This window comes from Lipophrys pholis (genome assembly GCF_963383615.2).
Source record: "Lipophrys pholis genome assembly, chromosome: 16".
Lineage (NCBI taxonomy): Eukaryota > Metazoa > Chordata > Actinopteri > Blenniiformes > Blenniidae > Lipophrys > Lipophrys pholis.
Window position 1 is genome coordinate 14,277,087 of NC_137634.1, and position 13,184 is coordinate 14,290,270.

The 13,184-nt window shown below is 43.2% G+C and overlaps 3 protein-coding genes across 4 annotated transcripts; all 3 read right to left on the bottom strand.

The window, feature by feature from the left end:
• Positions 1-625: 625 nt before the first annotated feature.
• dynll2b (dynein, light chain, LC8-type 2b) lies at positions 626-2,393 on the bottom strand. Its single transcript, XM_080484012.1, has 3 exons — positions 2,264-2,393; positions 1,296-1,440; positions 626-1,211 (listed from the first exon to the last, which is right to left on the bottom strand). The coding sequence occupies exons 2-3, from the start codon at positions 1,425-1,427 to the stop codon at positions 1,074-1,076; spliced, it is 270 nt and encodes an 89-aa protein (XP_080340138.1). The 5' UTR covers positions 1,428-1,440; positions 2,264-2,393; the 3' UTR covers positions 626-1,073.
• Positions 2,394-4,116: 1,723 nt separating this feature from the next.
• srsf1b (serine and arginine rich splicing factor 1b) lies at positions 4,117-7,354 on the bottom strand. Of its 2 annotated transcripts, XR_013936097.1 has the most exons (6): positions 7,297-7,354; positions 6,934-7,166; positions 5,965-6,215; positions 5,698-5,870; positions 4,474-5,215; positions 4,117-4,162 (listed from the first exon to the last, which is right to left on the bottom strand). XR_013936097.1 is itself a non-coding variant. In XM_080482621.1 (5 exons), exons 2-5 carry the CDS (start codon positions 7,125-7,127, stop codon positions 5,003-5,005), a joined length of 831 nt encoding a protein of 276 aa, XP_080338747.1. In that variant the 5' UTR covers positions 7,128-7,166; positions 7,297-7,354; the 3' UTR covers positions 4,117-5,002. The 2 variants fall into 2 exon arrangements, 1 of the variants encoding a protein (XP_080338747.1); XM_080482621.1 differs by having other exon boundaries at positions 4,117-5,215.
• Positions 7,355-8,011: 657 nt separating this feature from the next.
• pigs (phosphatidylinositol glycan anchor biosynthesis, class S) lies at positions 8,012-12,948 on the bottom strand. Its single transcript, XM_080482519.1, has 12 exons — positions 12,878-12,948; positions 11,512-11,651; positions 11,293-11,404; positions 11,121-11,210; positions 10,933-11,024; positions 10,524-10,764; positions 10,267-10,409; positions 10,066-10,180; positions 9,835-9,980; positions 9,017-9,117; positions 8,723-8,933; positions 8,012-8,600 (listed from the first exon to the last, which is right to left on the bottom strand). The coding sequence occupies exons 1-12, from the start codon at positions 12,894-12,896 to the stop codon at positions 8,322-8,324; spliced, it is 1,689 nt and encodes a 562-aa protein (XP_080338645.1). The 5' UTR covers positions 12,897-12,948; the 3' UTR covers positions 8,012-8,321.
• Between the last annotated feature and the right edge of the window lie 236 nt (positions 12,949-13,184).

Genomic DNA, 13,184 nt, shown 5'->3' on the forward strand with positions numbered 1-13,184 from the left:
TTGTTGAATGGAAAGCCTGAGCAATTAATTGTGTCCCCAAACGTCAGGTGTTCAGGGAATTTTTTTCCACAGGTGAGGAGTATAGGAACTAAAAGCTGCTTCACCTTGTAAACTTATGACTACGGGAACCCTTCAGTAAGCGTGTCCCCAAGGAACTCAAGAGGTCTGGATGTTTCCTATTCAAGAAAATTTTTGATTTATTTAGGCCGGAGACCATTCAAAAATATACCCTGCCTTCACGCCGTCCAGCTTCCCAAGACTATAAATTGGATTAAGCATTATAGAGATGATGCGTACCATTATTATATCATATCAGCACTTTACACATGTAATAACAATAAAATGCAATATCACATGGCCTTGGAAGGGTTCAATAACAATGCATTATTGATAGGCACAGAGACACAAAACATTTTGAACAAATTTATTTTCTCAAAGTCGTTTTGTGCACTACAAGTTCAAAACATCACAATACCAGATGACACACTGTATTACATTGCAGATACACAGCCGTAATGTTGCAAAATTTTAATAATTCAAGCACAAAAAAAAAAAAAGAATGTTAAGACATGTACAAAACCCTACAGCTCAGAGCATGGAATATCTTTATTGAGCAGGAGCAACAGTTTTGGCATTTTTAGACAAGATGGCACAGAAAATTAAAAACCAAACAAAAACATTCTGTTGCTCTATTTTTTTTTTTTAATTCAAGGAAAATAAGTTATCTCACAACATATCCATATGAAATAATGTACAAATCTATGCAATCAGTGCACAGCAAAACAAATGAGCTATAATGAGAAATTGTGAGCTATAGCCGAGCCTGCCACATGTGCAAATGCCAGCCAAGTTCTGTCACGAGGAGTGCATTGGCATATTTATGAATGATGCATCACCCACCAGTCCCGACATAACTAAAGCACCATTCACCAATGGTAGTAGTGTTGCAAGTGGCAAAAAAATAAGACCTAAAAAAGCAGGAGGTAGGTGTGTCTGCAGGAAAATGGTAGCAAATGTACAGTGTGGCACAAATGAAGTGAGGGCTGAATTAAAAGTAGTTTGAAGGACATGTTTTATCCAGACTTAAACAGTAGAATAGCCACTTGACCCAGGTAAAAGTAGATGAAATGCTTCGTCTCGTGCGTCACGTAGCTGCCGAAGTTCCTCCCGACAATGCAGTGCCATGTGGGGTTGTACTTCTTGTCAAACTCCTGCAGCAGAGATGAAAATGACCAGATTATGAGAAATACAAGTTCACGTTATCTCGCTCGTGAGTCATTAGTGGTACAGCATACCTTCTTCACATAAGCAGCGATATCCTTTTCAATGTTGTACTTTTCCATCGCCTGCATTGCACAGTCCACTGCATCCTGCTGCATCTCATCAGACATATCTGCATTCTTGATTACGGCCTTCTTGTCCGACATGGTGGCTTTCTGACTGTAGGGGCAGAAACAAAGTATGTAATAATACAGTTGTTGGCAGAGACAAATTAATTGCATAAGTGTGATCAAGAAATATTTCAGGAGTTATACTTGTGTTACCCACAACATGTAAGGTACTTTTGAAAATAAGTTACTCAGCACACAGAATTCTCTTAAACATTTGATCTGCAACAATAAATTCAGTCTTTCGTAGAGAATACTACATGCTCATCTACACACACTGAGATGCAGGAATTGGAAAAACTGAGTTACATTTAAATGTAATCGAGTAGTCATGGAACACATTTTCAGTACTTTCCACCATTGGATGTGGACTTCGTTACACTGACTGGACTAAATTAAAGCAGGCACCACCATCAGGTGAGTTTATTTACTTCAGGTTTGCGCTGATTAGTAAATGAGAGAGGAATCAACCTGTGACCTTATCCAATCATATTTCAGTGAGAGTGACACCAGTGCTATGTATTGTTTATTTACCTGACAACTTAGGTGAGATCTGGAAATAAATGGATTCGTGTCCCTTTTGACCAAACGTGCCACAAGACAGAAACCTTACAGATACCTGCTCTGTGCAACCGGCAGCACAACTAAAGAATCAATGCCGCACAAGAAGCATTTAGCATTAGCAGCATCTCCTCTAATACAACATGCCTGTGAACGCCTGCTCCACCTCGAGCTGGTGGGATTGCAAACAATGCAAAGAAAGTGAGGGCAGCCTCTCGGAACACTGCGGCCGAGGACCCGCTGCTCTCTCAGCTCAGTGCCCGGCCTCCGAAACGCAGACATCCATTCATTATTAACCAGCCGCGGCCTCTTACCGTGTCTCTGTTAAGTTTGAAAGTGATAATGCGCGCTGCTCGTCCGTATGCACGATTCTTCTCTTCGTGTATGAAAGGAAGCAGCATGGCGTGCTGGCCCCGCCCTCCGCGTAACGGCCGGCACGTGATTGGCTGTGGCCGGGCCTCACCCTGCTGACGGCGTTTTCTACTCGCGGACAGCGCCTGCATCTTATATCCACCCAGGATGCACCGCTTTCTAGGAACTGCCTACCCCGCTCAGGGGATCGATGGAGGTGATTGGCTGCGTCAAAGATCGATGCAGGTGATCGGCCGCGTCAGCGGATCGATCCCCATCAATGCACGCGGCATATTACATGACTGAAACCCGATCAAGGAAGGTTGAGAGACAATTTCATGATCATCACATGAGTCACTCAGTTCTTCGGGTGCATCGAAACAATTATAATAAACCGGAACTGCACATGATTGAAAACTGTTGAAAAACATGTTTGATTTACGGCATATAAACAGAATAGTTCAACCCCTTGTGTTTGTGTGTGTGTTTGTGTGTTTTAAAATAACTATGAATCTATGTGATTGGTAAAACTCACGCAGTATCTCAACATACTGAATCAAATGTGTCCTGTTGCTTCATCAGAGATCATACTGTATACAAGATGGGAGACATTGCGTTGAATCACTCAGACCACTTCAGCCTGGCCTCTCTCCATGGTGCTGAAACACTTAAACCTGTCCCACCTCTGCTCACACCTCTGTAACACCGACAGGGGGACACAGCCCATTACAGCTCAAACCACGATACTGTTCCCGCTAACAAAGAATAAATATTAAACTCTTAAATTACTGTGAAAACTTGCATGGCCATAATTTAAGGAATAATAATTTACCATCAAATTATTAAATGTCACATTATAGGTTTGCTTTCATGTGTCAGATGTTTTTTCCTCTTTTTTTTTTTGCATCTCATTTTTTAATGCTTGTACTCATATAACACATGACAGTGTTGCCTTAATGTTATCTTATTCAATCTGGCCATGAAGCCTGTGGCACTTCTGCCAGAAGAGCTGATTAAGTTTATTTTTCATTCATTCAGATGTTTCTCCAATTTAGAGATTGAAGAAAAATCCAAGTTGATCAATAGTTTTGAAAATAAAAACCAGTACGAACAATAACAATACTAATCTGGATTGGAGTACTTCATGTGATTGGCTGTTAAGTACTTTGCAATACTACTACTACATGTGTGCATTTATTGACAGGCCTCAAGAAATCAATGCAGTGGATGCTTTAAAGGGGGGGGGGATATTAATGAGTTCCAGACAAAAACCCCAAATCACTTCATTTTATTGAACATTTTATTAAAAGAGAATAAAGCTTTCAAATACTGAAGAATATATGTAAGAAAATCAAAACCCAGTTAACATTGGAAAAGACTGACCTATGAAAGAAAACATACAAACCACATTAAGGTCACATTCCCTCGTCGCCTCCCAGACCTCCCTCCCTCCCTCCCTCCGCCACCGTTAATGTTGCCCCACTATTTACCACTCTCCTTACGCGTGTGGATCCGTTCTGCACCTCCCAGCCCTCCTCCTGGATTTGATCCGGCGCTTTGCGCTTGTTTAAGTTGTAATTTCAAAAACAAAAAAAAATTTGAAAAATAATTCCTTGTCACTCTGCCATCGGCGATTATGTCTCGGGAGGTTCCACACAAAATGGTAGAAAAAGTAATTTGGAAAATTTCAACAGCCAATTTGATTCGAGTGTCTCGCTACAAAGATTCCAGTTTGATGGGAGGGCGTAATGTGGACAGGGCCAGGTGGCGGGCTCCATGTATCCATCCTGAAGCCTAATCCTAATCTGATCCTGAATCGTGATCCGGCTCCGGAATGGTGAGACACTGAGCCCAGTCCAAACCTTCAGAATACCAGCAGAATCAAAGAGAAGGAGGCGAGTTAGAATCACACCTTCACAAGATACTTCAAGAAATATCAGTAAATGTAGCTACCAGGGCGTTTATTCTGAAAAAGATAAGGGACACTGACTATAATCAAGCTCCAAAAGCACAACCGAGTTAGCTTGGATAATAAAAGACAAGAAAGCTTTGGACTACCACATGAAAAGTGGTACTACTGAAAACATTCATCTATGGGTACTCTAATGGTAAGTGTATATTAGAAATGCCTAATAATGCAGATTTCACAGTTGACAAGGCACAGCCATCATACCATTGGTGCCACATTTGACTCCTCCTCCTCCTCCTCCTCCTCCTGTTTATCCTAATTTGAACTGAATCCTCTGTTCCCATCCTATCCTGTTCCTCTGAACTCTACAGAGAAACACACAAGAAGGTCAAAAGGACAGAATATATGTTTGAAAGAAGTAATTAAAAAAAGAAAATCTGCAAATCAAACACAAAACATTTGACGATGACAAACGGGAGCAGAGAAAGACACACAAGGGAGAAGAAGGGAAGCACGTTTTAGGGTGCGAGGGGAAAGAGGGAGAATGAAGTGGAGCAGGGTCAAGTAGAAAGACCCGATGTTACGGTTTGCAAAAAAGAAAATAAAAGAAACCAAAAAAATAAAACTGCAACAGACACTTGGAAGGAGAGGGAAGCACATAACATGACGGCAAACACACATGATACATGAGATGATTTCAGGTGAGTGTTCAGAATTCAGTAAGAGATGTGAAGATTTCCATCTTCTCGCCGCCACTGAAGAACATCGTAGCATTGGTAAAGCTTAGGCGGGCCTAAGTGCGAGAACGGGACCGGGATCGAGAGCGGGAATGGGAGCGGGAGCGTCGAGGGGAGTAACGTGGAGATCCCCTGTTGCGACGCGGCGAGAAGCTGCGAGACCCGCTTTTGCTCCGGCTCCTACTGCGGCTGCGAGACCGAGAGCGAGAGCGGCCGTAGCTCGGGCTGCGGGGCCCGTCCGTCTTCACGCGGATGTAGGATGTCTCACCCTAAACACACAAATACACACTTCTAACCAGCTCTTCATTTACACGAGCCCACGTGACACTGATGCAGAAAGCAGGCGCAGCAGTACTTTCATGGAACAAAGGCTGTCGTTAGAAAAGTAACTGCCTATTGCATCTGAAGTTTGTGACACATACAGCTTAAAGCCCATTTAAGCTGTATCGATTACCTGATGATCGGTTCCGTCATCACATCACTTTGCAGAGGTATTAACAGTCATTCCCACCACTACATGAAGGTCAAAATGCCATTAAATACTTCTGTTTCTGAAAATATGCTCCAATCAAGACAATCAATAGCATGACAAAGAGTTGATACACAACCTGCATGCATTCTATCAACATGAGGGCGCATCTTAACCTAATTTAGTCTTATAGTTCCAATAGTTTTCACCTCAGCTCACCCAAAATGTAGCCACTCTGTCATTTCCTATTAATATGTTGTAGTGCAGACATCATGTACCCACCTCGTGAGAGCGAAACTTGGTATTATCCAGTTTACGGACAGCGTAGGTCATGTCTTCTTTGCGTACAAATTCCACAACTCCAGTGCCATCGCGGTATACATCAGCATAACATACATCACCTGCCTCTCGCATGTGATCCTTCAGATCCTGCCAGCTCCCACTAGGAGGAAGACCTGATGGGAAAAGGTGTGAGTAAGATCTTTACGTCCAGCTCCACACAAAACAACAGATGCTGAGCATTCTGAAACAAAACAACTGAGCACTTACCTGACACAACAACTCTGTACTCCGATCGCCGAGATGGGGGACCATACCTTCCCCTCGGAGGTCCCATTGGCCCCCCACCGCCGCCGCCACCGCCGCCTCCTCCTCCTCCTCCTCCTCCTCCTCCACCACCTCCACCACCACCACCTCCACCGCCGCCGCCGCCTCCACGTCCACTTCTGGGGAACTCGACACGCAGCCGGTAGCCATCATAGTCATAACCGTCACGCCCGTAAACAGCGTCCTCGGCATCCCTGTAAAAACCAGACAAGGATTATGTAACTCACGTCAACTTGAACAAACACACAGAGCATCCCGGTGAAAGAGGGGGGCCGCTGGGACCGCAGGAGAGTGAAGAGTTTAAGGGAGTCAATGTAGACACTGTGGAAATGTGGCAGAAAAAAACTCAAACTTACAGAAAAGCTTTCAAACACTTCCCTGCTAAGCCTGAAGTGTAATCCAAAGCAGCTTCCAGTTCAGACCTTTGTGCATTTCTTCTGTCACGAAGAACTTTTATTGTCAGATAAACTGAACGAAAACTAATAAAATAGTTTTTTGTTTTTTTTTAAGTATACACACAACATTTTCTCCATCCAAATAATATTTTATAATAGTATCTTACCGCAAAACAAGATTATGTCCCAATTTTGAGTGAAATTTAATGAACCTTTCTGTTTATAAGAGAAGAAAAGAGAAACTATTTAAAAACTGAACAGAAAGAAGAAGAGCATGAGTTATGGTAGCTGAACACATCTGAACCGATAATCTGCAGCAGGCCTCAAACACGCACCACAGCCACACACGACAGCATTAAACAACAGGAATATTCCAATACAATCCTTTGGGGAAAACACCTTCATGGATATGTATTAGACATTATAGGTGTGTGTTAGAGTGTGTTTGGGGACAGTTTTGTTTGTTCCCGCTGCCTGAGAGGGAAACGCAGGGACGTGGCGGGACGCCGCGGCTCACCTCGGATCCTCGAACTGCACAAAGGCGAACGGAGGGCCTCCTCTGCGGTTCTTCAGATCGATGTCTCGGATGGATCCGTATTTGTAGAACAGATCTTCGACGTCTTTCGATCGGATGTCCGGGGGCAGATTCCCGACGTATATCCGACAATCGTTGCTCCCAGCCGGACCTCGAATGAGACCTCCGCCGGACATGATGGCGAAGAGTTAGCGGGTTGGCTAGCAAGTCTCCTCCTGAGGGAAAAAATGAGGAAAAATAGACTGAATGTTACAATTACACGATAAACTTTAGGTTACACACAGCGTCGTTGCAGAAATGGGAACTTTGCAAAGTATACGTTAAAGGAAATAGTGTTTTTTTTACCAGCAGCTAAAATCACAATGGAGTTAGCACGCGGTCTTCTTTAGCGATGAGAGCGCGTGCGACAACCTTTAAACCTGCAGACAGCGCCCCCTGCTGGCAAAAGAGGGAACACCCTGCTGCAGCACTGAGTCATACAGCTTCAAACCACCACAGAACATTTATCTTCTTGGGAAAAAAAACTTCCACAGAAACCTACCGGATAATTACGGTCGAGAGCACGGTAGGTCATGGACAGGTCACCAGTCCATCACAGGTCAAACATCGACAACACACACATTTGTTCCGAGGAGCAAGTTAGTGTCAACAAATAACCTCACAAGCAGGATTCTGACATTGTGGAATCAAACCAGGGACTGGTCCTGCCCTTGCTCATAGTAAATTGAGATTGGTTCAAGCGCCCCTGCACAGTAATAAGTGGTATAGAAGATGGATGGATGGATAAAACCAGGAAAAAAAAAAGAAATCCATGTACTGCTACTACAGACATCGCAACACTTTCAAATACTCCTAGGACTTAAGCTCTTTCTTGATTACAAAAAAGCTGTGTGTATATTTAAAATAATGTTAAATTGAAAATAAGTATTGTAATTTTCAACAAAAGCTGGCAAACTTTGCACAGAAAGATATGCAACACACGCACACACAAAACAACCTCCTACCAACATTTGGTGAAGGCAGCCCCATTTTTTTAAACAAAAAGCAAAGACACACAAGAATCAACTTTAGCTTTTATTTTCATAATAACTTAAAAAAAAAAAAAGATACACACAAATATAAAATACTTTTACACATTTACAACTCAGACTTAACTGTACAGTGTGACACAATCGTAGCAGCCATTCATTAAAATTTGAAAAGAAGCATAAATCCTTAGACAAAAAAAAAAAAAAAAAGAAATCAAACTGAGCTTCCAATACCCACACCTTCAAAGAAACCCTCCATCATATTTTCCTCTTAACAAAAGGTGAAGTCCATAAAGTTAGTTCATGCCTTGTGTTTGTCACATTCTCTCGTCCTCAAACGTCTCAGTCCTTTTTGGCTTGTTTCTCTCTGCGTTTCTGTCTGGCCTCCGACACAATTTTGAGCAGGGACAGCAGGATAGGCACACACATGGGCAGGAACAGCGGGATGTAGATGGCAAATTTCTGGTCGTCAGGAAAGTAAAGGAGGTGGAGGAGCGAGGGGTCGAAGAAGGCTTTCTCTGACGCCAAGATGGCTTCCTTACTGTACTGAAGAGCAAAGCCGAGGTTCCCGGCCTCTAACTCGCCGACGGCCAGCTGCAGGGATGTGACAGCACTGGACACCTGAGTGGCAGAAGCAGAAAATGGGAGGTTTGGTACTGTGGGCCGAACTTATGTAGATGCGGCGCTTACATTATACTTAGCGCGGACACTTATGTATTATTACCGGTGTATATATTATTTACCTGTTGGGCGATGTTGTCATTAATGACAATGTTCCCTATCTGGTCAAGCAGCTGTGCCAGAGAGGTGATCGTGGTGGTGGCCGTGGCGACGTTTTCCACACTGCGACTCCACATGAGGCGGTCCAGCTCCCAGTCAGCCAATCCTGCGCTGCCACACGGTGCTATCATGAAGTCCGGGGGAGGGGATGACGACTGCACGCCGAGCAACAGCCTGAAGAAGTCACACACGGGACAGGAGTGTCAGCTCAGGTCGACAGGAGACGGGCCGCTATTGTTCAGGCACTGAATGCTCACCGAAGCTGTGCGAGGAAGACTCCCATGACTTCGGCCATGTTGATGTTTATGTCCACAGGGAACTGAGCCTGTTGCCCATAGTAACCGTTAACGTTATAAACCTAGGAAAGATAGATAAGACGTCCTTCCTTTAAACAGCAGTTTATCACTAGTAATACCACCTCGATCTGTCAAAGTACACAATATTGAAATGTCAATACTATTTCACATCGAGTTTTGTAAAGTAACACGGACGTCCTGATAACAAAACCAGACTGGGAACGTCTTTAGACAGCAACACTAAATCAAAAAAGTTTCAGGCTCAAAAATGGATGCTTCATTTACAAAAGTGTAAAAAAAAAGTCATTGATTACATCCAAAAACATGTTTAATACAGGAGTACAGGCTCGCCCTCCTGACTATAAATGAGGTTTTCCATCTTCCAGTTGTTCTGATAAAAATGTAACAATCTGGGTATTTGTAAGCAAGAAATATTGAGATATCTTGTTTTCAACGCTACAATATCTGATAAGAAAAGGACGACCATTTTCACTAGAGGACTCAAAATGCTGGATTCAGAAAAAACGAATTGGGATGATGAGGTGTTTTAATGAGGGAGTCCATCTGATGGAAGTATTTCTGTTAAACTCCTTGTTGGCTGAAATAATCCTATTAGCCATTGGAAAATGTCTCAAAGATCTTGATGGGAGTTAAAGTTGTCTGACTGGATTGGTTGAGTCCTTTGTTTGTCCATACCTTTCTAAAATCAGTTAATGAAATGAATCAAACATACATCAAACTATTAACTGACCATCCCACGTTCACTTTGTCGAGCTTACCATGATTCCGCCCCACCTCGGGGAGTGGAACGCGTTAGTGGGCACCTCCTGTTTGTGACGGTCGTGGATGTAAAGGGGTGAATGGTGGGCATCGGGGACGTACAAAAGAAAATTCAACACCGGGTTGGAAGACGCAGCATTGGAGCCTGGAAATAATTGAAGGACAGCTTTTGTGAACACATCAAGACCAACGACGTCATGTTTCTGCTTTGAGGAAGAAAGATTTTTTACCAAGTCTCGCTTCCACCGGGTTGATGACGTGGGCAAGGCTGTCAGCATTCAGGGTGTAGGCGCCGCGGCTGCTGTCGAAGCGCGGGTTGACACCGAGCATGGCATAGTGCAAGGTCTGTCGTGAAGAAGAAGAAAATCTAAAGAAGCTGTGCATTTTTGCATAGTGTTTGAATGGAGCAGAGCAACACACACACACACTACCTGAGAGTCCAGACTGAAGTTTGCCACATGGGAAAGTTTGGTAAGCAAAGGCTGGATGTACGTCTCCACTGCACCCTCGATGTCCCAGTGCAGCCGGTGGGACTTTGGGTCGGGGTTCAACAGACTGAAGGTTATCTCATAACCTAATGGGAAAGACAAATAAAACATACAATTTGCATACAATACAGAGCTTGACGCACAGACAGATCAGAAATACAGTTGGCCAAGACCCGAGGTCGGATGAAACCGGACTGAACCTGGACTGGATTTGAAGGCCCTCATGCTGTCAGCGATGCTCTCCTTGCTGTCGGGACTGAAACGGACTCTGTCGCTGAGCGCAGCCGTGATGTCGGTGTGGCCAAAGGACATCACCTGCAGCACCTGCTTGAGCCGAGGCTCCAGGTGAGCCAGAAGCTGCTCCAAGGTCTTGCCGACTCTCATCTGGCTGCCGATGCGCAAGAGAGCCGTCCGTCGTTGTCCGATGTACACGTTGACATCCTGAAAGTCATGATGGGAACTGTGAGAAGGCGACCGAACACTGTAGCTGCAAAGCAGCAATGGCAGTTTGATGAATGAAAGAAAGGAAATCAAGTGAAATGATCAAAAGAAAAAAAGTCTACTGCAGGGCACACAGTGGACGTTATTACAGAAATGAGGAGTTCAAACCTTCGGCAGCAGTGAGGAAGACTCTGGGATAATGTAAATCACCAAAGATCCACTGGGACTCTCACTGAGCGTGAGCAGAGAAACATCTGCTTCTACAGAGAGAAATGATCATCAGTGTTGTTTTGTTTTTTATTACCAAGATAGTAAAATGTTAAACTCTGGATGCTTTATTTGAACCGGCAGCTCACCTGCACCAGTGGGCTGGTTCAGAGCATCCTCCTCCATGATCGTAGCCGTGCGGTATTTTGTTTCATACCTGTACCTCAGAGCTGTGTCCTCTGGAAACAAAAGATTTGAAGACATGAGCTGAGACGCTTCCTATTGTGTAACTGCGGGTCATGAAGATCCTTAATAAATCACCATCGACTCCATGTTCCTCATCCTGCGTCTGTGTCAGGGGGATTTTCTTCTGCTGCTCAGGGGTGACGGTGCCACGTGCAAACACGACCTCCACCTCAGCACACAACTGAAGCTGCGATAAAACACATAACCAGGAGAGGGAGGACTTGTTAACCGGCGTATTGAAGATACATTTCACATAAAGTGCAATATGTCAAGTCAATAGAAGAATAAACAAACCTGCAGTTTAGCCAGTTCATTTATCTGAGCGACGGGCAGCCAGGCGCGATACGTCTCAGTTGTTCGCCACCACAGAGGGACTCCCACAAGGATGACCACGGCTGCTATAGAGAGAGCAGCAAGCTGGCCCCGTCTACGCTCTGAGACACCAAACAGACACACAGTGTCATTGCCCGAGTGCTTCATATGCTGATTTCACTCTCAATTTAAAATGTCACTTATCAAATGATGAAAAACTCCATTCGCCATTTCTGTGAGCCCAGAAAGCGTTTTAGGATGTATTTGATCAACACATCAAAAATGATGATACATTTGATCTGAAATGAAGATATGCATCATATGTTCAGCAATAAACATTAAATTATTCAGACCGTCTATTTTGGAAATGATTAAAGTCATGACTAACTGCAGCACTGATGGTCACATTTCAAGCCTGTCGTGTCAGTAGTAACTTTGAGATTGTATCGTCACATTTTCACAGGTTAAACTTTGGTTGTTTACTATTTTGACCTTCAGTATGTGTTTGATTAAAGTTGAGAGTTCTGGACATGAATTGTCAGAACTGACAAGTGACATTTATTGATTAAATGTACATTTGCAATATTGAAACCAATGTGATTAAAAGTGATTTGATTTGCCACTCAGCTTATGAAACATTCTCCTATTATTCACACTGTTGATCTGTCAGTCTCCAGAAACACAATGGAATCTTTCTATAAGCACTTTTATACCACTTCCCTTCACTTTGGAGAGATTCTGCTCCTCTGAAAGACTCATTTCTGAGCAGTCACGTTAAGGACAATCCCATAAATGGTTGCAAAATGCTCTTCTTCCAGTTACTTGAACAGATTTTTATTACCGAGGTTCAAACTTGTAATGCTATTCTGCTAAATTAAGTCAATAAATATATCTCCTTCTTTCTTGTAATAGTGAATTGTTCCATTTTCAAATGCTTGACTTATTGTCGATTTTCCAAAAACCTACAAAACCTGCATCTTGCTTAAATTCACATTAAACACTGCCCCACCTTCTGACTCTACTGGACGTTGTTTCACATCTGGTTTGGCTCTGATGTGACATTCGTATCTAGCAAACTTACACATTTTGTAAGTGGTGCCACGATCTGAAAGTGATTTAATCAGATATAATGCTATAAAGTATAAGAAGGAGGAAACACTGCAGCACCTGTGAAGCTATCTCTTAGCATTTAGCCTCATGGGGTCATAAGATGGACAAAACAGGAGCTTTGTGTCAAATCACTACATCTGTTGTTTGGAATAATTATACTCTTCAAACTGCCATGAGCCGATATCAACACTTTTCTCTATAAAATGCATTTATTCAATTCAGTTATGAAGCTACTCACCCACTTCCGTAGTAGCCATTCCTGCTAACAAATGGGTGCGCTTGTTCCTGCACGACACAGTCTAGCGTCACGTGACCGTTAATTCTGACATATTATTAGTTAAAAAAAAAAAAAAAAAAAAAAACCTGTTCAAGTTGGAATGATAGTATGAATACGATCCATAAATGGCAATTAAGCCGATGCAAACAATGGGTTTAACTAACATATCAAAAGCTTATATCACACAGGGACGGACAGTTCCCGTTGGGCTATCCAGGTGATTATATCGAACGCACAAAGGCATCATAGGAAACGCGAGAGTCCCATG

What these genes read in the sequence shown, in the direction of transcription:
- dynll2b (XM_080484012.1), bottom strand. Translation starts at nt 1,427, where the DNA reads ATGTCGGACAAGAAGGCCGTAATCAAGAATGCAGATATGTCTGATGAG. An exon ending in TCGCTGCTTATGTGAAGAAG is followed by an intron (nt 1,212 to 1,295) that starts GTATGCTGTACC and finishes TCTCTGCTGCAG; the next exon opens with GAGTTTGACAAGAAGTACAA.
- srsf1b (XM_080482621.1), bottom strand. Translation starts at nt 7,127, where the DNA reads ATGTCCGGCGGAGGTCTCATTCGAGGTCCGGCTGGGAGCAACGATTGT. An exon ending in GTGCAGTTCGAGGATCCGAG is followed by an intron (nt 6,216 to 6,933) that starts GTGAGCCGCGGC and finishes TGGTTTTTACAG; the next exon opens with GGATGCCGAGGACGCTGTTT. An exon ending in CCAAGTTTCGCTCTCACGAG is followed by an intron (nt 5,216 to 5,697) that starts GTGGGTACATGA and finishes TTGTGTGTTTAG; the next exon opens with GGTGAGACATCCTACATCCG.
- pigs (XM_080482519.1), bottom strand. An exon ending in ATGAACTGGCTAAACTGCAG is followed by an intron (nt 11,405 to 11,511) that starts GTTTGTTTATTC and finishes GTTTTATCGCAG; the next exon opens with CTTCAGTTGTGTGCTGAGGT. An exon ending in GTCTTCCTCGCACAGCTTCG is followed by an intron (nt 8,934 to 9,016) that starts GTGAGCATTCAG and finishes TGACTTCTTCAG; the next exon opens with GCTGTTGCTCGGCGTGCAGT.